This window comes from Ochotona curzoniae, unplaced genomic scaffold, assembly GCF_017591425.1.
Source record: "Ochotona curzoniae isolate NIBS_2020 unplaced genomic scaffold, NIBS_Ocur_1.0 scaffold_3223, whole genome shotgun sequence".
Lineage (NCBI taxonomy): Eukaryota > Metazoa > Chordata > Mammalia > Lagomorpha > Ochotonidae > Ochotona > Ochotona curzoniae.
In genome coordinates this window covers 11,956,873-11,981,987 of record NW_024467108.1, presented here as the reverse complement: position 1 = coordinate 11,981,987, position 25,115 = coordinate 11,956,873, and the positions used below count along the sequence as shown (strand labels likewise).

General features: G+C 38.9%; 1 protein-coding gene across 13 annotated transcripts in view; it reads left to right on the top strand.

Annotated features, from left to right (window-relative positions):
• DLG2 (discs large MAGUK scaffold protein 2) overlaps nt 1-25,115 on the top strand; it is a 1,763,217-nt gene that overhangs the window by 1,099,307 nt on the left and 638,795 nt on the right. For 12 of the 13 annotated variants that reach the window (XM_040964332.1, XM_040964339.1, XM_040964335.1 and 9 more), the window contains one exon: nt 5,532-5,585. The exons of the other annotated variant lie outside the window; for it this stretch is intronic. In XM_040964332.1, coding sequence (XP_040820266.1) covers nt 5,532-5,585 — 54 coding nt within the window. The remainder of the gene's footprint in view (nt 1-5,531; nt 5,586-25,115) is intronic. 13 annotated transcript variants of the gene reach the window in all.

The following is a 25,115-nucleotide window of genomic DNA, read 5'->3' as shown; positions in this document are numbered from 1 at the left end:
TTTACTGACATGGCATTGAGTGACCAATATGCTAGAAAATGCAAGTTCTTAACCTTGTCCTATGACTACTTCATTGACATTTCAATTTTAGTTTATACACAACTGGCTGCTATACACCTTAAAATGGTTATAGGGTACTGTTCAGCTGTCTCGATCTGTTTTCATTTTTATTTTAGCAGCTTGTAGTATTGAAGCATGATTTTTAGTGAACTTGGTGAATTTTAGAATAGTCCAAATAGGCTTATAACTGTAACAAGGCATATGTTAACAACTGAGGCACAGAACAGTTTTAGGAGGGGTGTGCAGAGAAATCTTCAGTACCTTAGTGAGGAGTAACTGATTTTTTTTGTCCTACCTAGTAAGGCAGATGGTAGCCCATGCTGACTGGTTCCTATCTGTTCTAAACTTTCCTTATTGGTTTCTGTCTGTCTGATCTAATTTTTGGTGGGAGGTGGGGCACAGGAGTGCCCCCTGGAGCAACCCTAATGGTCATTGCTTAGTTGGAGCTAAGTAAGGACCAGAGAAAGCTCCTCTCCCTAGTCCCGAAGGAAGTTTACTATTCTTCTGTCTCTGATGGCTGCCTAGGGCTCCTGGCTGTTGTTCTGATAACATTAGATTCTGTGAAGAAGGATCTGGGCTTCTTCCATCCCATGTGGGAGATCTGAAAGGGAATAGATGAACTCAGAGTTCTCGGCCTATGAGGGCACTCCAATTCCCTGTGATCTCCATGGCAGTTGGGATATAGTCCTTGGTGCCCATATTGATAGTCCTTGGTGTGGATCCGGGAGTAACCAAGGTTGGAATACAAGCCTCCTCCTGTCCACCTGCTCCACTCTCTGTGCATATGACCTCCTGTTAAGTGGCTGTCAGAATCATTCTTGGATCCCACTGTATGTCTTTGTAGTTTTTGCTGATGTCTAATGCAGATTTGAGTCTGCTGGGTGTAAGTTACCTGTTATAATCTTGATAGGTTTTACTTAACATCTTCATCACACACTCTAAAATGGTGGATGATTTCTCTGCTCTTCTGACTCATTGCGGAATAACATAGGGTATTAAAGCATATCATAAAAATAAAAAAAAAAAATTTAAAAGAGGGCCTGGTGCAAGAATGTAGCAGTTAAGGTCCTCGCCTTAAATCCCATATGGGATCCCATATGGGTGCCAGTTCTACTCCCAGCAGCCCTGCTTCCCATCTAGCTCCCAGCTTGTGGCCTGGGAAAGCAGTTGAGAATGGCCCAAAGCTTTGGGACCCTGTACCCACGTGGGAGACCTAGAGGAGGTTCCTGGTTTCCGGCTTAAGCTTGGCTCAGCTCCAGCCATTGCGGTCACTTGGGGAGTGAACCATTGGACGGAAGACCTTCCTCTCTATCTCTCCTTCTCTCTGTATATCCGGGTTTCCAATAAAAATTAAAAAAGAAAAAAAGCATATTAGGCTTTTCAGTTCTTTGATGTAGATCATAAGTGGTCTGACTCTCATTGATTGTTGATTCATTCGTTACATCACAATATATTATTGCGTGAGATATAGGCTGTTTGAGCTTGAAATAATATCACAATTTAGAGGTACTGTTTTTTGGATTGACATCATTTCATCTTAAAATAAGGCAAACATGTGGCCAAATCGGCCCAACTGGGAACCATTATGCTAAGGGAAATGAGCCAATCCCAAAAGTTTAGATACCACATGTTTAATTTAAGAAAGATTGATTATCTTGAAGCTTTATAATTTCAGAGAAGAAAACCATTCCCAGATAATATGAAGATAAAGCTTGAAGAAAAAGTTTTAGATTAAAAGAAGCTTTGATTTTCTCTCTCTCTGTCTCTCTTTTTCTCTCTCTCTCTCTCTCTGTCTCTCTCACTCTCTTTCCCTCTTCAGATTTGTCATGAATCTCGTTAGTAAAAATTTGCATATTGAGAAGACATACATGAATCTGCTTTATCACCAGTTGAACTTAAGGGTCCAATTCAATAGGATACCTAACATGAAAACAGAAGGCCTAGATGGAAGAATAAGGAGTGTGGAGGAGAAATTTGAAGGGAACCATCAAAAGAACCAGAGAATTTGGTTTTAAGACTCAGAAACCAAACTAGATCAAATTAAACCTAACTTCTCAAGACTGCAAAACGGAACAAGGAAACAGGAGCCAAGCTAAATTAAGAGAAGATTAAGAACCACAAATTTGTGAGAAAAGCTCTCAGGGTTCATACTTGTGATGCACAAAACTCCAGATTGTCATCACCTTGATTTTTCATTCTCTGCTAAAAGATGGTCCATTTTGTGCTTAACAGGTTCTAACACAATTATGTGAAAACAGTCTGAGAGACTCAGGAGCAGAGCTACTGAGAGGGTTCAGAAAGTCAGCCATGCAGCCGTGGCTGCCCAGGCAGTGTTACTCTGAAAAACCCAGCCTGGCTTCTTGGTGACACTTACAGCAGGGAATTGTTGATGGTGATACATGGCTTTCAAAATTTTTGTGCCAAACTAAAACTACTTTTAGTTGGTTTTTCCACACACTTTCTGCATTACTTCTATGTATATATGTTCACACAGTCTAAACACCATGTTTTTTCATGCATTTTTGTTGACTTTCAAAGCTGTTAATATTCACTGAGGCTTCTACATCTTTTTAATACTGGGAAGCAGCAGTGAGCTTTCCACATAACACAAATTTCCCATAACCTACCTGTGGTACTTCAGGATTAATGAACTCTTCATTCTGCAAATAAAGAACTAATGATTACTGCATGAAGAAAATGTGATATACATACATATATACAATGTGATATTACTCAGCCTTGAAAAAGAATGGAATTCTGACTTTTGCCAAATAAATAAATAAATATGCAACTAGACATCATTATGCTTAGTGAAATAAGCCAGTCCCTAAAGATAAACATCAGATATTTTCTCTGATATGTGGTACTTAATATAGCATATCAGAAAAGTGTAAGAATACAGTATAATTTTATGATTTCCTTATTGTTCTCAGTGTTTGGGACCCCAGCACCCATGTGGGAGATCCATATGGAACTTCAGTCTTCTGGCTTCAGCCCAGCTCCAAATGTCACAATTACTTAGGGAGTGATGAGCAGATGGAAAATCTCTTTCCCTGTCTCTCCCTTTTTCTCTGTCAAGTAAATAAATCCTGAAAAATTTAAAACCCCAAAATACAGAGTTAGGCTTCTTCAGATTGTTCTCAACTTGCAATATCTGAATGCATCTCTGACTTTCAGGATAGTTTTTGCTTTGCCTTCATGTCCTGTGATGCTAGCACGGAGATCTCATCACTTTGGGATTGGGAGATAGAGCCACCTAGCTGCTGGGATCCTTCAAACAAAATGAATTTTGATGTCAGAAAGGCCAGTGTTCAATATCAGTTCTACTTTTCCTTGAACTTCACTATTCTCATCTATAACACTGCCTCATCAATATATTTTAATGGTTAAATCAATGTAGATAGATAAAGATATGTAGCTATAAATACATAGATATATAGATGCATAGATAGATGGGGATACTTATTAGTAATTAATTTACTTATTAGTAAATGGTAATTCACCATCTTTGGCATAAGAGATTTTCTTAGAACACATGATCGTATCAGGCCTCTTGAATAGCCATTGATATAGCATGAAGATATCACAAACCATCAAATGTGTATCATTACAGTTTATAAATACTTATCAATATTTAACATTGATTTAAAATTAAAATTTACAGTTTACAAAGCACATTTAAATATAACTCCTCACTGATCTTTAATCTTTTTTTTTAAAGGTTTATTTTTATTACAGTTAGATATACAGAGAGGAGGAGAGACAGAAAGGAAGATCTTCTGTCCAATGATTCACTCCCCAAGTGAGCCACAATGGCTGGTGATGTGCTGATCCGAAGCCGGAAACCAGGAACCTCTTCCGGGTTTCCCATGTGGGTACAGGGTTCCAAGGCTTTGGGCCATCCTCCACGGCCTTCCCAGGCCACAAGCAGGGAGCTGGATGGGTAGTGGAGCTGCCGGGATTAGAACCAGAGCCCATATGGGATCCTGGCACTTCCAAGGCGAGGACTTTAGCTGCTAGGCCTAGCCGCTAGGCCACGCCACTAGGCCCGATCTTTAACCTTATAACTCACAATACAGAGAAAACAAAGGAGTCCAAGAGAATTAGTGGACTGCTCTGGCTCCCTCCCTGACCTCATCATCCGCATAAAGAAGTTGCAGAGCTCCAAGTAACACAATCAGGAATTTGCTGGACCAACCTTAAGCCTTCTGATTCCAAACCTCGTATCCTTCCAACTGTACCCCGGGCTTCCACTGGGAACTGTCCATTCCCAAACCTTCTATTTGCTTATAAGATACTCATGAATATGAGTACTATTTTGCTCACCAGCCATGTAAACATAGAGGCCAAGATTATGCTCATCATCTGCAGTGTTTTGGTTAACACATGAAATTTTATTGTGTAAAACCTGCAGCATTTCCATTTATTTTATCATCTGATTAAGATTCCACAGCCACAAATTGACATTAAAATGTTGTTAACTCTGTTAACTCCAGAGGGCACAGCTAATGAAATGTCCCAAAAGTTAAGCACTTGCTAAAAGCACCATGTCGTATAGAACAGCTCTCAATTAATCATTATGGGAGTATTCCTTCTATCTAAATGAAATCTGTAATTTGAGATGGAGATTAAAGATCCTTTCGGGGATGCAGGGGAAGTTGCTGTGAAAATTCCTGAAACTAGAAAATAAAGATAGGTCTACTCAATATTCACAAAGTCAGATTGCTGATGCAAATAGAGATTGCAATCTTTGCAATCTCTTATTTTCTAATGACTTTAGTTTGTAGCACTCCCATAACATTTTCATACAGATTTCCACTTGACTTTAAAGGAAGTTATTGGAAGTTGTATAGTGTTTCTTTTAAAAGAAAGAAAGTTTAGAATATTCAATATTATTTTCTGGCATCTTTGAGTTTTTTTATTTTAATCTGAAGATTTCAAAAATATATGGACAGAAGTATATAAATGACAAAGCAAAGGAACTATACACAGTATGAAGTAAATAAGCCTACAAAATGTTTTTAAGAAGTGAACTCTCTGCAGTCATACAATGTGGATTCAAGGGGAAGATTAAAGAAAACGTTATAAATATTGGTTTAAATCTTATTTTGTTTCTTTGTGGGAGAAATGAAATTTCATTGGAAATGTGAATTTTAAATCTCAGTTTGCTAGAAATCCTTACCACATACACAGCCCAAATCTTTACTTCCTACCTTGTAAGAATGCAATGTGGAATTTAGGATAAGATGAATGTAAAAACCAATGAATACTTCATTGTATTTTGTGGTAAATATAGCAAATATTTTTAAGTGTGACAATCATGGTGACCCCAGCCATTTCCTTTATCCTTGCAGAGTCCAAACAATGCCTGTGCAGCTCTTCAAAAACGCTCCTTTGTTAAATAAAGCAAACAGAGTCTGTATTATAATAAGCTATTTGTCATTGAATTTTTTTCTGCTTATCTTTTGTAGGCCAGCCCTGCTCCTATAATTGTCAACACAGATACTTTGGACACTATTCCGTATGTAAGTAGCATTCATTTTCATTAAGATTTTTCTTTCAAAACCAAAGTAGAACACAATCAGCTGAATCTGAAATTTAATGTACCCACCTCAAACTAGATATCATGGAATGATGAGGAGAACTAGTTCTGTGAATTTTAATTTGTTATTTGCTAAGGAGTGGCTTAGGTTGGGAAAATACCTTCTTCATTCAGTGTGATAAAAAACACTTCATGAGGAAAAATGAAATTATTCCATTGAAATAATGTGAATTTGATAGTTCATCGTTCAAGTAAACATGGATAAATTTATTGGGGTTTCATATTAGATGACCACTCAAATCAATGTCTATCAAGTGCCGAGACATGAGTATCTGATTAGTTACCATTTGATGAATTTTGTTGGACTCTGAGTAAGAGCCGGAGAGAAAGTTCATGAGGATACAGTATATCCATATTAGATGGCATATGTGGTTTTATGAAAATGTGGAGCACAGTACGTTCGAATTGGACAGATTGGTGATGCCTGGTATTCTGTGGCTGCAAGGCTGTTTTCACTGTGTGGCCAAAGTGATTAAGAACAACATCTGGCTTGGCAGGAAAGATTGGAGACTGGCATTAGGGCATGATGTGAATGACTCATTGGCATTGTGCAGGTCTGAAAAAGACTTTGTCGGGATATGAAAAAGGGAAGAATTACAGAGAAAACAGACAAGAACAGATTAATGACATTTAATTAAATCTATACATTGAAATAACACATTTAGAACAGAGGTTGTTTAAGTAAGTGCTGTCTTCTATGTCTTGGACTCAACCTCAAAAAAGGAGATCGCATGAATAAATGGAGCAACGTGAATGGGGACTAAGAAAATAAAAGGCCCGTGGTCTTCTAAACGGGGCACCTGCTGATAGTAGCTCAATGTTACTAGTCAAGAGAGGTGGAAAGTTTCAATTTCTATGAATATACTTGGCAATTTCCAATAGAGATAGTTGATTTTTTGGAAGTTTAAACATTATATGTACTATACAAAGTGTCTAGCCCAAATAATGCCTTTCAGATTTTTTTCTACAAAGGAACTCAGAGTCCTGAGCAGGTTCGGCAAGCTAGGTCTTAGCCACAGGGGAGCAGGAATGCTAGAAGTGGAGTATAAGATTGGAACTTGATTGAAGGGACCAGTGACTAAAACGAGGACACAGGGTCAGGACAAGAATAACAACTAGACTGATTTAATGCTGAATCACCTGAACTACTGAAATAGGGTTTCCTAAATCTTTCTGATCAAGCTCAGTTTGGGGCCAGACAAAAAAATGGGGTTAAACCTACAGGTAGTACTCAAGAGGTTCCAGCTGTAGTAAATAAAGCACTCTGCTCTAAAGAAGCAGAGGCAGATATGTGTCCTCACCGAGTCCCTATTACAGCTATTATCAAATAGATGAAGAGTGCTTTGAAGAAGCAGAACAACAGCACAGAGGTTTGATTTTGTAAGTAGGACCACTTCCCGGATCCTTCTTTTAGGGTTCTCATTGCTTAACTGCAAGAAGCTTTCTTGTAAAAAGAATTTACCAATAAGATCTAGGAGTCATACATAGACATGCTCAAATGCTACTGAGGTAAGTAGTACAATCAGCCACATATAAAAAAACTAATCAAATTGTCCCACTCTCCTAAGTATGGGGTTTGAATTGGAGTTGGAGTTCTTCAAAGGAGTTTATTTGTTTAGCTACAACGTTTTCCTGGTTAATGCAACCTCCTTGTGCTTTCATGAGTGTTAAAATCTTTAGGGAGGTGTGCTGACCAACTTGGTATGGGGGAAGTGTCCCTATTCTCATGATAGTTTATTCTTAAGCAATTAATTGGCTAATCATCTTACAACTAAAGGCATGCTTTTACACAGAAATTCTAATACTTATCTCAGAGTATGTTGTATGAATTAAATGTGATTTTATGAGTAAAATCATGCTTTTTAAACTTCTGTGATAGCATATTGTGCATTTTTTCATTTATTTTAAAAATAAACACAACTTATGCTTAACTCTGGAAGGATGGTAAATAATAATACATTCACTCATTAGAACAAACATGAGTACGTTATCTATTGAAAATGGCAGATGTAGTAGATGGCTGTAAAAGTGGCTGTGCTTTGCATCTTGGTGTTGTACATCTCTTTGCTTTGTTCATGACTCACTGGGTAACCTTGAACAAATCGTTCTTTCTTTTACAATCCATTTTCTCATTCCCTAGTGTTCTACACTTTGTTTTCCTCTTTTCTTTCTTATGTTCCAGTTGTTCAGATAATTTCAGCTCTATTTAATGGCAAAACAATTTCAAGAGTTCCCTGGGGCATTTTAGTCATATTGCATAAGAACATGCGTTTCTTAAAACATATTACCTAAATGGCAAATTTTAACTTATGCATTAAAATCCTTCTCAAAAATAATTGCATTACAAGTAAATGTAAGTAAATTAATTTTTCTGGTCAGAAAATTTGATTTTAGATATGAGTAGTTCTTGTAGAAATGGTTTATTGGCATACATGGAAAGGGAAATTGAATATGTTTAGAGTAAAAAGGGTTTTTATATGAGCTGCTAATAAAGGTAGAAAATATATTCAGAGAGGTTTATGTTAGATTATAGGACATTAGAGCTTTACCATTAATGAAGGAGTTATATGGGCTCTTACAAGTAAATGTCAGATAAGTTCATTGTCCTATGATGTCATAGTTTAGAGGTGGGTAGGGCCTTGCATATGGCAAAGCCCAATCTCTCATGCAAAGCAGCAATGTTCTACATGAGAACTAAAGTTACTCAGAGGAAAACAAAGAGAAAAACGAGTTTTCCAGTTTAAATATTCACTTAAAGTTTGTATTCTTCTGTATTATATACTGAGTATTGTTTTACATTAGACATTGAAAATTCAGTTTTTAGGTAGTTCACGTTGTATACAGGCTGCTCGTAACATGCAAACCAAGTTAATCAAATAATACCATATTACTCTATTGAAATTTCACATCCACAAGCAAGATGCACTCATCTCCTGACATACTTCGTTCCCTCCATAGACACTTTAGATTTCCCTACTGAAGTCCATGAAAATGAATTACATTCTTTTGTCCTAAATAAAGTGTAAAATTAGAGAGATTCTAGAATGCATGTTTCTCCTCCAATCTTCCCTAGTATTAATTTCTGCTTTGAATAATTTTTTTGTCGGTTGATTCATTTTTGTTCGAGAGAGAAGATTCTTAGGTGTCAAGGCAGTTTTGCTTCAGCTTTACTTGCTGCTTTCCAGTGTATAAATTAGCAAGAAGCTGGAATTGGGAGTGGAGACAGAACTCAAACACAGGCACTCTGATGTGGGAGGGATGCAGTCATTCTATGTGGTATCTTAACCATGTTCTAGATATACCCTGTGGGCAGTGGTAATTTCTGACAATTATGATTTTTTAGCCATAAGTAACTTGGTGCTGAATGAATGCAATCTTCTCATCTGACAGACATTGGTAAATAGTAAAATAGTAAGTGATAGTGCTTGGCTTACCATTTACCTTTACCCCACAACATAGTCAAGTTTTAGTATATAACCAATGATTAAAAAATCAGTGATGTCTTATAGTAATTTATTTATAAGTGTTTGGCATTTGGCTGGGCAAACTTCTTAATGCTACAGTATGCCATATTGGCTACTCAGGATATCACATGGTCATAGCACAGGCTTTGAAGCCTGTAATATAATCACTGTTAAAGCCCCTGCATATGTTTCATACACTGACACCCACCTAGTCAGAAGAAGCTGCATTGCCAAACTCAGTGCAGGTTGGATGAATTTTTGCCAAGTAGTTAATTAATTTGCCACACCAAGGCTGAGGGCATAAGGTAAAATATTAAAGGAGAAAGAGGAGTGAAAGGAAAAGGAAATGGGGATGAGAAGGAGGAGGAATTGAAAGAGGAGATCTAGCAAGTACTGTCAATGCAAGAATTTTATTTTCCTATGAGACACTTCGTTGTCTGAATTCTGTTTCTAGACATAGAAGTAATAGCATAGAAGAGACCAGAAGACTTGGGATTGTTGCTTGGAAATCCTTCAAGAAAATAAGAGATTGGAAAGCAGAGGAAAATAATTAGATTACAAAGAATTTGAGAAAATCCTCAGTTATATCACCACCAAATTTTGCTTTTCAGAAACTCATTTTTGTAAAGTTTAACTGAAAATAATATCATACTAACATCATACTGCTATCAATATGAAAGGCTATTGGTTATAAATACAACGATGTTTTTGGAACAAGAGAACAAGATAGTGATTTGAAAAGGTGGGGAGAGGTAATGGCCAACATTCAGCAGAATGAGTGAAAGAAAAGAGTTGGGTTGAAAAACAAAAAAAGAAGCCATAAGTTCAAGGGCAGAAAAATGATTGTATTGCCAATGAGATTCATTCAGATGCTAGAGAATGGGCATGACATTAAGGGTTGTAAGTAAACAAGGTATAGATGACTCTTTTGATGGATTCCGGTACCAACAAGCAAAGATTCAGAGCTCTCTGATGCAGCAGTTACAGTATTCTAGAGGTGAAATGACCAAGCAGATGCTTGTAGAGCTGGACAGTCAGGCATTCATTTCTTTGAGTCATTCTATGGCAAAAGCCCTTGTGATTTAGGCTACTTCTCAATTTTAATTGAATATCCACGGTGAAGAAGAAAGCAGAGACACACTTGTTTCTTTGAATTATTCTGACAGTGATTGAATTGGTAAGGGTGGGATATTTGGGGAAAAGTTGCTGATTTTGGTACACTTACCCTTCAACAAACAAGTTATATTGTTGACATTTTTGCCTGTTGGAAATGTACTATTATGTAGAGAGGAAAATTCTTTGCCTTCCAAAAGACAGCTTAAGTTTGGTTAAATTGAGCCCACAAGGCACTGGGATTTAGCAGCAGAGGCAAAGCCATGAATATCTGTCCCAAAATCAAACCTTGCCAATCTAAATCCACTTTTTCGCTACTAATAATCAGCAGTTCCTGTGGCCTTGTATTCATTACTTTGCTCTAAAACACAATGAACAGAATGATGCTCTTCAGATATCATAGTGCATATGAATGACCTCAGCAACAACTTCCAATTCAGTAGATCTGGAAAAGGGCTGGGAAGTCTCATTTCTAATCAATTCAAGGTGAAGCTGACACTGCTCAGTTGTATATCATATGTCATATTCTGATTTGCAAGTGAGTATATTGAAAAAGAAAAGCCTTTAGTTTTATGCACAATGAAGTCGGTTTTTTTTAAGATTTATTTTATTTATTTGAAAAGCAGAATGAAGCAGAACTACTTTCCAGCTGGCCACAACAGCTGGGACTGGGTCAGGCTGAAGCCAGTTTTGAGGAGCCTCATCCAAGGCTGACACATGGATGTAGTGGAGCAAGGACCTGGAGCAATCTTCAGCTTTTTTGCCATGCAGTTTAGTAGTGAGATAGATCAGAAATGGAACAGCCAGAACTTGAACCGCGTTGATGCCAGCATTACAGGCAGTGGCTTAACCATTATGCCACAGTACCAGCCTCCATAGTTTATAAATCCACCTCCACCAGATAGTCTTTGCAAGAGTGTTGATTAAGTGGAATTGTTTATTTGTTTCTTTCTATATTCAATAGCTGTGATAATATTTGCCATACCTGAATTGTTACAAGTACTCTTACTAGTATATGGAAATCACTTGATAAACATTGAGTATAAAGTTGTGGATTGGGTGGGAGTATACCTTTGACAAAAGCTTTTCTCTGATTTAACCTTGAACTATTAAGCTAAGAATGCAGAAACCATAACTACTGGTTCAGTGGCAGAGCTAACCATTTTGTAGGTCCATGGGCTTATAGATATCTGTTCCCTGAATTGTTGCCCCATAACAGCATCATTACCTGGGAGCTGTGAATCTAAGCACATTCCTGAAACGTACTAAATCAGAAATGCTGTCTGTAGTATGAACCCTAGTTCTATGATTTAGATACATTTTGTCCCTGAAAAAGTTCACAGGCTGAGAGATTGGTGTTTAGTGTGGTAGTGCCGAAGGGATAGAGCCTGTAAGAGGGGAGCCCTTGCACATAACTGCATCACTCTCAGAAGGGATTGATGCTGATTTGATGGAGTTGATTACTTCCTTGCAGATCAAGATTTCATAAAAAGATTGAGGCTTGTGCCTTCCTGGTTTCTCCCTACTTACTCTCCAGATGATCTCTTCTGAACTCTAAATAACTCTCAATGCTGAAATTAAGTGGGGAAGAAGTTTGGGTGAGAAATACCACCTACAAGAAGGGGCCAGATAAAAGTCTAGAGCATCAGTAAGTCATAGTGAGACATTTCATATTGATCTGAATTAGTGTTCAATGCTTGTATTTTTAAAAATGTCTTATTTTAGAAACCATTGTCATAATTTGAAACATTTTAATAAAAATGGCTAAGGTATGGTGAAAGACATATATTTTTTTTCAAACCCCTTGCTTAACTGCCTGGTTTACTTCTATGTGTCTTGAAAGGATTTAGTTTAAATAATGCTTCTCCCAGGAAGGTGGGGTTAGGAGTATATCTCCAGTTGTGTAGTTTCCCTGCAGGTTTTCCTTCATTGCAGGAAGTTATCACACTGCACTGCAAGTATGCCTTAAATAGTTGATCTTCCTCCCTAGAATTGTAACTTCCCAAACACAGGGAAAAAATGTTTCATGTTTTCCCACCATTGTAACTCTACAATCCAGCATGTTTTTACTGACTAGGTGCAAAGAGGAAAGGAAGGAATTTCTTCACAGAAACTGCCAATAAAGGGTATTTTTTTAATATGATCTCCAGTCTGAAAGGTAATAATTTATCTGGCATTTGCAGAATGAGTAAGAAGTTTCCAGGCTGGCAGTTGAAAGGCATTCCAGGAAGAGTAGACTGAATGAGCAAAGACCAGAGGTCTAGAAACCCTTTTGTCCTGAGATCAGCACTTCTGCAACATAGAACAGTAGCAAGAAGTGAGGTCAGAGAGGCAGAGTTGAGTCAGCCACGGAGGCCTTGTTTGCTTTTCATAGAATTTGATTATTACCCTTAGGCCTTGCTGATAGTATCACCATCTCATAAATTTGGGAAATTATAGACATTTTTTTACAGAGAGGCAGAGAGACAGAGAGGAAGATTTTCCAACTGTTGATTCATTACCGGCAACGGCTGGAGCTGAGCCAATCCTAACCCAGGAGCCTGAAGCCTCTTGTGGGTCTCCCACCGTGGAGCACGGTCCCGATGCTTTGGACCATCCTTGACTACATAACCTGGCTACAGGCAAGGAGCTGGATCAGAAGTGGAGCTGCCGGGATTCCTGGCACATGCGAAGCAAGGACCTTAACTCCTAGGCTACTATGCCAGGCCCATCAACTGCATCTCTTCTGATGCAGCTCCCACTAATGCACTCAGAAAGCAGCAGAGGTTGGTCCAAGTGTGTAGGCCCCTGCACTCACCTGGGAAACCCAGAAGTTTCAGGCTCCTGCTTGGCCCAGTGCCAGAAATTTAAGCCATCTGGGGAATAAACCATCAAATGGAAGATCTTTTTCTCTCTGTGTCTCTAACTCTGCGTTTCAAATAAACAAAATAAATTTGGAAAAAGAAGTGGAATTCAATGATATTTTCCTCATATCCAATATGGATAATAATAACCATCCTTTGCAGTGTATACATTTATTTGAAAGACAGGTTTGTAGAAGTAAAGGTGTGCAGAGAGATACAGAACAAGAAAAGAGAGAGCTTTGGTCTGCCGGTTCACTCTCCAACTGGCAGTATCAGCATGGCTAATCAAGACTGTAGTCAGGAGTCTGAAACTTTTTCCAAGGCTCCCACACAGATGATAGAGGCATACTTTCTTGGATCATCTTCTATTGTTTTCCCAGATGCATTAGAAGGGAGCTATGATGGTCCTTAAATTCCAAGGACTGTGTAGCTCAGGTTCATGTACAAAATGAAACTTAAGTGTTTAATTTGTCACTCAGTTCTGTTACTCAAATTTAGTGTTTTAATAAATAGTAAACTTTTATTTGAAAACAAACTTTATCAGGTAGAATTTGTGTGTTTTAGTTTGATTCATATGATCATGCTGATGAAGATAGAGATGGTTAGACCTGGTAACGTCATGCATACCAAAAAGATGGATACTCTCAAGTTGTTGGCTTTACACGTGGTTCAACATGCTCATCTATAATCAAAGCAGTAGTATCCTTAGAGTGGACATTTAATCTAAGTCCAGCTCCTGTATGCAGCTTCCTGATAATGCAGACCCTGGTAGGCAATGGTGGTGGCTTAAGGGCTTGGGGATCCTGCCACACCAAGGGAGACCTTTGTTGTGCTGCTCCCTGGCTTTGGTGTGCCCAGTCTCAGCCATTGCGAGAATCTAGAGAGTTATCCAATAGAGGAGAGGGCTGTCTTTCCCTTTCTTCCTCCCTCTGTTTCCTTTTCCCTCTGAAACTCAAATGAATCATTAAAAAAACAAACAAAATATGTTCCTTTAAAATCTTTTTGAAATGTACTTTTGAACTAATGAAAGCAGATGTATAAAGGAAAAGATCATAGCTAATTGGGTGAGAACAAATGAAAGAATGGAAGACTAAAAACTGGGTAAAATGCAACATCAAGAAAAAGTGAGAGCAATGTAATTAAGATAAATGCCTTAAAATTTGCATTTTATTTTTGATGATGTTTACATAGTTGATTACGGTGGGAAGGGTCAAGATTTTAGGGAGAGTAGATGACACCATTGTTTCCAAAATCTTCTTCTTCTTCCTGTATCTGGGGGAAGGGAGCAGATAAGGGAAGAAGCCACTCTCAGCCTTCCAGCAAGATCAGTACCTGGGAATGGGAAAACGGCCACCCAATGTCATCTCAGGTCCCTGGTACAGAGCATGCTACAAGGGTTCTTCTCAAGTGGTTTTGCTGTCAATCTTGCCAATCCAAGGATGAGGAAATCCCTCCAAGGTCCATTGGCTAACTTAGTCCACCTTAGAATCTCCATCCACCCAGAAATTTGCTATTAAGCTTGGTTGGAGTGGTTGACCAATTTATTCTGTGCTTCACTTTCTGCTGTGGTACCAGATATCCTCTGCAAGCTCCAATGGACTGTCAAATCCTCCATGTGCATCTGAATATGCCATCCACTGCTTCCTTTAAGTTACTGAGCAGGTCCAGTTCTGACACATACACTCCATGGTCTGTATATGATCATGGTCTAACATACATGATCATGCACAGATCCTATGATTCTCTTCATGTAGAGTTCTAAGTTCATAAAATCAGACAAGAAAACCTTGTTTGAAGTAATTCCAGACCTGACTTGTGTGTGTGCTTGCCAGCATGGAGTCCAGCTCTGTCCATCACCCACAAATGCCAATGTACACACTGGTACTTGCAATTGCTGGGATAGGTCTGTCTTCAACCCGATGGTGCACATAAACCAATAGATGGTGTGGCACAGTCCAACACTGCCCACTACACATTAGGCCCTCACATATTCCAATGAGACCTGCAACCTAGTTGGAATAACCCTCAATAACCCCCACTAGGCTTTCTCCCAGCCCTGGTTCCTGTACTTGCCAGTATGTGCAGCAGACTGATCCAGTCTGTCTCACAGCCCATTCAGCTCTTATATAGTCAATGGGCATTGAGTCTAGCTCAAACCAACCAACCCCACTATCCAGCCCACATTCATCATGGCTGTTGCTACTGCCTGTCTAACCATGCCTGCCCCCCATCCCTGGTTCTCATGCTCAGCAATGGGAGTTACAACCCACCAGAGAGGTACCCACAGTTTCCCTAGAGGTCCCATGCCCACTCTCAAATCCTGTACTCTCCAAGTGGTTCTTCAGCCTAGCTTGACAGGACTTGCCTCTAATCCAAACACCTGCCAGTTGATGCTGCAGCAAATCCAAACCAACCTGCACTTACAATTGCTCATGCATGCACCACTGGATACAATCAGTTAGCCCAGCATGTCTCTCACCCTAACCCAGTTTGCATGCAAACCAACAGGTGTTAAAGCCCTGCATGGCCTGGTCTGCCCCTAGTCCTAGTTCTCATGCTCAACAGTGGAAACACTGGCCCAGCAGGGAAGCCTGCACAGTTCCCGCAACAGGGCTCACGTCCAGCCCTCCTGCTCCTGCTCAGGTCTTACATATGCTGGTGGGTGCTGAGGCCCAGTCTGGTATGACGTGCCTCACCTTCGCATTTGCCTTCAGGTGCTGTAGCCTTGCTAGCCTGGTCTGCCCCAATTCCATTTCATACTGGCAGGTACTAGAGTATAGCCCAGCCCAGCCGGCCCCCAGTCCCAGCTGTAATGTGAACTAGCTGCTATTGCAGCCAGACTTAACCTGTACTATATCCCTATCCTGGTTCTCAGATTTGCCAGTGAATGTTATGAAGTGGCCCAGGTTAGCCCTCCCTCAGACCTGATCTACATGTATGCTGATGGGTACTCTAACCTGGCCTGGTCTGGGTGGCTCCCAGCCTTGGTTCTTGCACTCATCTGTAGGAAGTGCATCCTGAGAAAGGAGTTGCCTAAGTTCCTCTATAAGGTCTCCACCCAGTGGCAGATATCTCACCCACTTGTGGGTCCTTGGTGTACACTGATTTAGTTCACCTCCTCTCATGGCAGGAATGATGGACTTGAGTATCTGCCCCAAACTCATTCTGGTTCTTACTGTTGGGTAAGCCCAATAGCACTTGGTCCATGGGCCCGGCGTGGTGGAGCAAGTGGTTAAGGTCCTCACCTTGCACACCCAGGATCCCATATGGGCGCTGGTTCTAATCCTGGTGGCACCGCTTCCCATTCAGCTCCCTGCCAGTGGCCCGGGAAAGCAGTCGAGGACAGCCCAAAGCTTTGGGACTCTGCATCCACGTGGGAGACCCGGAAGAGGCTCCTGGCTTCGGACCAGCATAGCATTGGCCGTTGTGCTCACTTGGGGAGTGAATCATTGGACGAAGGATCTTCTTCTCTGTCTCTCCTCTCTGTATATCTGCCTTTCCAATAAAAATAAAATAAATCTTTTTAAAAAATTAAAAATTTTTAAAAAAGCACTTGGTCCACACCCAGACACAGTTCATGCATGGCTCAGTGGATACCAAGACCTAGCCCAATCCATCCTATACCCTCCCTGACTCTCATGAGCACCCGTGGGTATTGGAGTCTAGACCACAGGCCCAGTCCTCACCAATGCTGAGGGACACTGCAGCCTTGTCCAGCCCAAATTGCTTCCCCCATGCTGACTCTTCACCGGTGGGAATTAAGACCCAGTAGGGGCATACCCTTAACTTTACAACCAGGCCTGTTCTCAGTGGCAACTCCTGTTCATGCCAGTTGTTTCTCTGACCTAGCTAGGTCTAGCCCATCTCTGTCTTGGCCTTTGCCATCAGCTGCTGCAGACTAATCTGGCTCAGTCTGCTCTTAGTTCCAACTCTCACTGTCAGGTGCTGCAGTCTAGCATTGCCCCATTTGCTGCCATCCCTGGCTCATGTAAAGTGGTAGATGTGATAGCCTAGCCTGGCATGACCCATATTCCAGCCTGGCTTTTCAGTGGGCTAAGGTTGGCCTGGCCCTGCCCTGTCCACCCCCTTCAGAACCAACACATACACTTGCCGATGGGTGGAGCTACCCTGCCTGGCCTAACCAACACCCAGGCCTGAATTATTGTCACTCCGGGAGAGTTTTCCTAATTTTCCTACTAGATCCTCTCCCAGACCCAGATCTCATATGTGCCAGCGAGTGCTAGGCCCCCACCAGTGTAGTCTGCCCCCTCTGTCCCAGACTTTATATGAGCTGGTAGATGTTGAGGCCCAGCCCACCCTCTTCTTGAGAATGCCTTTAAATTTTTATATTATCTTCCCTCAGTGATTAGTGTATTATATTTTATTTGGGCTAAAAGAAAACGTTATTTCTCAAACATAAGGCAGTCATACTAAAATATTTTCTCCTAAAACACTTGGAACTTTATGTGATGCTTATGATATTTTCTAATCGTGTCTCCTCTCCCTTGTAACTTTTGTTGGTATTTAAATTTGACTTTTCTACATTGATAGTTTCCAGTAACTAATTCTTGGAGGATCGTTGTGCTACTTGTTCCCTGAAAGTTAAGTGGCAGTATTGTTTCAGTGGTTGACGTTCCCATAGTGTCTTCTCTTTTTTAAGTATATTATATCTTAACCATAGATTATTCCCTATCAGTTGTCATTTAGGGTTGTTTCACTACTTGAAGGACAGATCAATTTTCACAAACACTGCCTTTAGTAGAAAAGTATAATTGCTATTTAATGTGCAGCTTTAATGGAAAAGTGTTCTGATTTTCCTGATTTTCAGCAAGTACCCCAGTAATATTTTGCCCAGAAATGTTGCATTTTGGAAACCCAGTAACATAAAAACTCAAAAAATAGCACTGTAATGAGGTGTCACATGAAGAAAAAAAAATCATGAGATAACAGATCGATTAAACAGCATGTTGTCAGGAACAAATAAACAAGACCCCATCACAGAAACTGTCTCTTAATGATAATTTTAAGAAACTTTAATCTGTATGCTATTTTATTAGCACATCACCAGTACTTTTCCTAATCCCGTTAAGCAGTGATTCTCAACCTTAGTTATACATTGTAATTGCGGCAAGTTTTAGAATTACTGTGCCTGGACTATGGGATTAAGGATTGATTTGATTAAGTCTGTGTTATAGCCTAACTATAGGCACTGGGATGTTTAACATCTGCTTATGTGTTTTTGTGCATTCAAGATTGAAACCACTGAGTTAGAGATATAAAATGGGGTTTGATCTGTTTGAGTTGGAATTATAGAATTGGTCCCAGAATTTACATTACACATTAATTTTAAGAATAACTTGGTAACTGCAGTGTGCATTAAGCAATAAACCACTAAGGAACTAAAGGCATCCAGGCTCCCTAACTCTTGGCCTTCAAATTACAATGGCTGATTTCTGTTGCAGGCTCATTATAGATAACAGAAGCTGTATCTGTTAACTTGGTATCAGATACAGTTTCTGTCAACAAAAGTGTCTGTGCAAAGCACACATCCCCAGGTTTAGACATGATTAAGTTAACGAAACACTGCTCCCAGAATCACCCTGTTGACGCATGTCACCACTTTGAGTTGTAATTGGGTTAATTAAAAAGGGAAGCATGGGTTGTGCTTCAGCACTTTAGCCTAAGGGTCTCCAAAAAAAATTGGAATGATAAATTCACTATCCAGACTGCTGCTAAAAGCTGGTCGAAGGTCATTTTAATAACCTGGGGTTCAGTGTCATTAGAAAAATATGTAGTATCAAGAACCTGCCCAGTTCCTCCTAGAGCAGTGGCTTGGGCTCTCTCCTGTCTCTGAAGATTTTTTTGTACTTACTTTTAGAAGGATGCTTGGCACAGGTGTCTAGCACAGTGGTTAAGATATATGCATAATGTGTTGTAATACCTGAGTTTGAGTTCCAGATACACTCTGATTCTAGCTTAATGACAATGTATATCCTGAGAGGCAGCAGGTGATGATTTGATTTGAATACTTGGGTCTCTGCCTGTAGGAGACTCAAGTTTGAGTTGTGGAATCTTGACTTTGGCCTGGCCTAGGTCTGGCTGTTCTGGGCATTTGAAGAATGAAACAGTCAATGGTAGATTTCTGTTTCTGTGGTTGTCTATTTGTCTTTCTAATAAATACATGAACATTTTGTTACAGAGCGTCCCAAGTGTAGGATGTTAGGAGGAGTATTTATTGCCCAAACTTAGTGATAGCAGCTCCTGCTACACTCCAGAAGCCACTGCACACGACCACCAAATCAGGGGCGTTTAAGCTCTCATTCTCCAGTCCGACTAAGAGCCATGCCATACAAAGTTTCAGACAGGAAAGGAGTTACCAGAACCCCGAATTTTCCTGTAGTTAACCTAATGTCATACATTAGGAGGCAGGACAGGCCAGGTGTGGAGCCTCCTGGAACATTTTCACACCTTCAATTCTGAATGGTGCTGAAGGCAAGAGGGCAGGCATGCTTTTAGAGCCTTTAGTTAACTTGAATGGCCCCAGAAGAGGTAGGAAGGGCAGGGTGCATAAACCAATCCCACACCCTACCTGCTTTCAGTTAACTTAACAAGCAGATGAAAGCTAAAAAGTGCTGCACCCCATCACAATTTAAAAAAATTCTTTGAGAATATTTACTTAATTCAGAGTTACTTGATGACTTGTTTAAATGTTTTCTTTGCTGATAAAAGATTTAGTCTTGTTAAATTTTTTGCAGCATTATGTTGGTGTGATCAAAAGTATGGACTTAACATCCCATCCAACGCTACTGGCTTTTGAATTTGAAAAGCGATACTGCTATGTCATAGCTGTGTAAATTTTGGGAAGTTAAATAAGCTAATCAAAATGGAGAAAAGTATTTCCACTTTTTTTAGTACTGGTATGAAGATGACCTAAGCAATTTCATCATGACTGAACAAAATGGTGGGAATAATAGGTAATTATTCAACTGTATGCCAGGGACTATTAAAGTGCTTTGTATATATTAATTTATCCAACCATCACAATAGCCTTGGGAAGCATATTGTTATTATGTCATCAAGACAAGTAAGAAGTCTTAGGCAAAGAGACTAATTGTTGAAGGTCACACAGCAGATAGTGAGAGGCCCTACAGTGAGACTGGCATTATGCTACCCCTTCCTCTCAATACTTCTAATAAAAGTTAATTTGTTGAGTTCCTCACTTTAGAGACTGAAGAAGACACTTAAGAACAGCTAAAGTCACAGTGTTTTTATACACCTCAGTAATAAAAGGGTGAAGAACTCCAAAGGAGGGAAATTGTTCCAAAGTGTGATAGACAATGAAAATTTTCAAGCATGCAAAACATGTTTCTGTGAAAGTTAAAACTCAAAGAGATCTAAAAGTACTATTTAGTGATGACACTGTGTCTGATAAATAGAAACTTAGAATGACCTAGGACATATTGGATGATGTGTTTTGTTTAATTCTCAAAATCCCCCAATACTCAGGAGATTGATAGAAATAATGTCATTAGATTCCCAGGTTGGCATGACCATTTAATGGCAACTTGAAGTCCTCTGTTTTCCAACTACTGCTCATCTTGAACAGACAAGTTTTGCTAGAGCTATGATACATTGCCATGTTTCAATTGAGGGTGTTCTGTGTGGTGATTTTATGTGGCCTTAAATATTTTATTCTTATTCATTATCTCTTGGCTCAGACTAGTATAACAGAGTATCACAGATTGAGTGACTTGAATAACTGAAATTCATTTCTTACTGCTTGAGAGTCAGAAGCCTAATACCAGAGTACCAGCCTAGTTCAGTTTTAGTGATTCTCTCTTCCTAGTTTGAAAGTAGCCAACCTCTGCTTCCTGACCTCATGAAGGCAGAGAGCAGAGAGTGAGCTACACACATTCTTCTGCATCTTTTTGTAAGGACAGGCGTTCCATCCTGGAGGCTCTATATCTAGTTCATCTCCCAAAGGCCTCATCTCCAATTAGCATTTCATTGGGAATTGAAACTTAAATATGTAAATTCAGTCCATAGGCCATCCTTCAATAGCTGCATCAATTGAAACTGGTTTTCAATTTTTTGAAACTCTTGTACATAACTGTAGTTGTCACTGAGAATTGGCATCAGTTGCATGTAAGTCCCAAGATGATTGCAGTAAAATCAGTGGGAAAAATTGACTTTTTCCTCACATAAATGAAGTTAAAATCTAGACAATCCATGCTATGCTATTGTTAAGATAGCCTCACATCAATACATCATAATTGTTCCAACATTCTACAATAAGGATATCTTTCTGTGTCATTTCATGCTCAAATTGTTATTATAGCTACAACATAATACTTAAGGCAACAAGAAATTAAGAAGGCTGAACTCTCTTCCTTTAAGGATATTTCTAGAAATTGCCCAGAAGCCTTCATATATTGACTAACAGTGATCAAGTGACTATACCTAGTTGACAGATTGTAGAATATTTAATTTTTTGACAATTTATAGGTAAATCTTATGGCTATTTAAAGGCAGAATTCTATAGCTATTCAGAGGCAGTTGTCTTTGATTCACTGCATGCATTATTAATATGTTTTGCAAGGACATTTATTCTATTGAATTTCATACTCCAGGTTCTCATATTTCCCCTGATACCTACTAAAGAAGACACTCAGACTAACTCCTGTAATCTTCACCTTGCCATTATCCCCACTATCAATTTTCAGGACTATTCATCTTCAATATTCATCTAATTGGTAATTTCTGCTTTGTCTTACTTTTTAACACTTATTAAATTTCACTAATTTTTCCTGCGTCTGGAGTTATCCTTCTTACCTCTATCTCTGTTCTGTGAGCACTCCTTTTATCCACTGACCATCCATCTGTAGTTGATCTTATATTCAATCCTTTGCATATCTGATCCCCAACTGGACCATGAATTGCTTGAATGCAGAAAATTATGCTCTCCTAACTTCTACATTTTAGACCTTTCAACATAAACAGAATCAAAGGCATTTAATGGATTATTAAATAAATAGATCAGGTTAAGATATATTCATATATGTTTCATATTTTCAGAAATTATTTGTTACAATTAGTATCAAAATCAAGCAGCAGGCTAGATGCAAAGATCAGCAATGAATTAGATAAATGCTACCCTACCTTATTAGAATTTAAATTCTAGTTGACACATAGCAATGATTACAGTTAGGAGAGTAATTAAAAAATGGAGGAAAAAGGCAAAATTATCATGAGACTACCTGTATGACACATCTTAGTTATTTTGTGAACAGACTATGGCTTATCTGTTTTGTGTCCTTCATGAAGAAAAAGTAGATGAAGTTTGTTTTTCATGCCTCTGAGTATGGCTATAATAAAAAAAATTTGTTAGTTGGCCTCTCTTTTTAGTTCAGTGACTTGAAAAAAACAATGCAACATACCATGATTCAAATACAGAGATTTTTTTGTGATTTATTAGCTTTAATAGCTAAAATAAATTATGATGAATTAAGCATGATTAAAATTATGGGATATTCATCTGTGTTGATTAGCCAAATATCATGTATTCATAAAAATCATTTATATTTATTGAGCAGTCTGTGAACACTGGGAGCTGCTTTATATACTCACACACATTAATTAATTTAATCTTTGACAATATTTATAGTTTTATATTGATCTTATCTTCATTTCGAAGATTAAAATAAAACTTCCCCAAGGCAAAATTAAGTGATATGACCAAGGTCAAGTAGCTAATGAGAGAAAGAGCCAGCACATAAACTCAATCAGGGACTATGCTCTGATCCCTAGCTATTTGAAAGTGGAGAAAGGAAGAGGTTATCTCAGAACAGAAACATCACCTTCCTTTGGAAGCTTTGCTAAAAATGTAGGATCTCAGACCCTCCTATGGCTTTCTTAATTGGAGTTTAATATTTTACAAGATCTCCAAGTAATTGCATTGCAAATCAGAATTTGGGAAGCAGTGTTATAAATAATTAGTCTTCATTGCCTTACAGCAGGTTAAATTGGAGGATTCTTCTGAAAACCTTATGTTTACTTAATTTCTTTTCTAGGACCAATTTAGTACTTAATGTTTCTTTTTTTTTTTTTTTGTAGCCTTGGAAAATAGCCTGGGAAGTGTTCATGGCTATGTATGTGCCCCTCTGAGAGTATCTATGCTTCTTGTCTTTTATTCTGTATCAAAATGCAATACCCACTCTGGGACTCTGTTGCTTATTGAGTTTCTATGAAAATATTAGTCAAAAATATTGACACCTGTGAGCAGCTTGGGTTATGTGGATTAAGAGGAATGTGGTATCATCTCATCATTAGAAGTAGTTATACTAGAATATTGAAAAAAAGTTACAAGCTGAAGGTTAGATGTCAAAGCAAAAAGAACATTCTAAATCTTCCATTGATTTTCTTTCTTTGTGTTTGCTCTTTTTCATTACAGGGATACTTGCTAGCATAACTTTTTTTTCTTTGTCTGGTTTATAACTTTTCCATTCAAAACTAATTTGAAAGGCAGTGTAGCCAGAGTTTTATTGGTACCCTTCTTTTTATAGCACTGTAACATTTTGTTTCTTGGTAGCTTGAGTGATACTGGAGTGTTAGTGTAATCCTCAGTGACTCTAGACCACAAATAACATGGCACACATTATGTCAAACAGAGTTTATCTTTTTTCCCCCTCAGATAATTTATATGATCCTCACTACAGTTGGAGGTTTGATTGTGACTCTCTGTTAACACAAGAGAAAACCGACACTCAAAAAGATAAAAAAATACAAGATTTACAGGATTTCAATAAAAAAATATTTTAGTGATAGAGAGCAAGCTTGCATCTGCCAGTTCACTTCTCAGATGCCCAGAATGGCCAACATTGGACTGGGTCTAGAGCCAGGAGAGCAATACCATCCTGTTCTCCTTTGCGGTAACAGGAATCCAATCCTGAGAGCCACCACTGCTCTCTCCCAGAGTCTGCAATGGTAGGAATCAAAAATCCATGTTCTTTGTTGTTGGATATAGGCATCTTGCCTGTCAGGTTAAAAAAAGAAAAAAAGAAAAAAGAAGAAAGATAGAAAGATAGAAAAAAAATACCTCAGTTTAGATTTGAATCCAAAAAATGTAATTCCATAGTCCACTGGCTCTGTCAATTTACTGCACCACATTAATCACACATCATTTTATTACAAGAAGTGGAAAAAAAAAAAGGAACAAGTAGTATCAGAACTTTCAACTTTTTTTGGCTGGATTCTGAAATGCAAGTATTACCTTATTTGCATTTCTGAATTTAATATTGGTCTTACAAAATTATACTTTGGATTCCGGCACAGTAGCCTCGTGGCTAAAGTCCTTACCTTGCATTCACCAGGATCCCATATGGGTGCTGGTTCTAATCCCGGCAGTCCCACTTCCCATCCAGCTCCCTGCTTGTGGCCTGGGAAAGCAGTCAAGGATGGCCCAAAACCTTGGGACCCTGCACCAGCATGGGAGACTCAAAAGAGGCTCCAGACTCCTGGCTTCGAATCAGTGCAGCACCAGCCATTGAGATCACCTGGGGGGTGAATCAGCGGACAGAAGATCTTCCTCTGTCTCTACTCCTCTCTGTGTATCTGACTTTGTGATAAAAATAAATGGATCTTTAATAAAAATTATACTTTGTAAAGTGGTATGTATTTCAGATGTCTTGATGCTTATACAAACCACTTTTCTTTTATGTATCATACCAGATTGGAATGTGTAGCCTTGATTTAGAAAGATGTGGATGTCAATTTCTGAAGATCACTCAATCAAAACATTAAGAACCTCTTTGCATTCTCCTTTGAATTGATTGGAATGAACCATATATAATTTACTAATATATAGCTAAGAGTAGCACTCTGATTAAAGTCTCTTTGCTATCTATTCCCTATAGGTAAAACTAACAATTGAGAAGTTGGCAAGGAAAAGCAGTTAAATATATGCAAATGAGGTCCAAGATGACTGTTTCACAGATTAATGCACCAAAAGCAATTAGTTCCCAAATCCCTTTGATC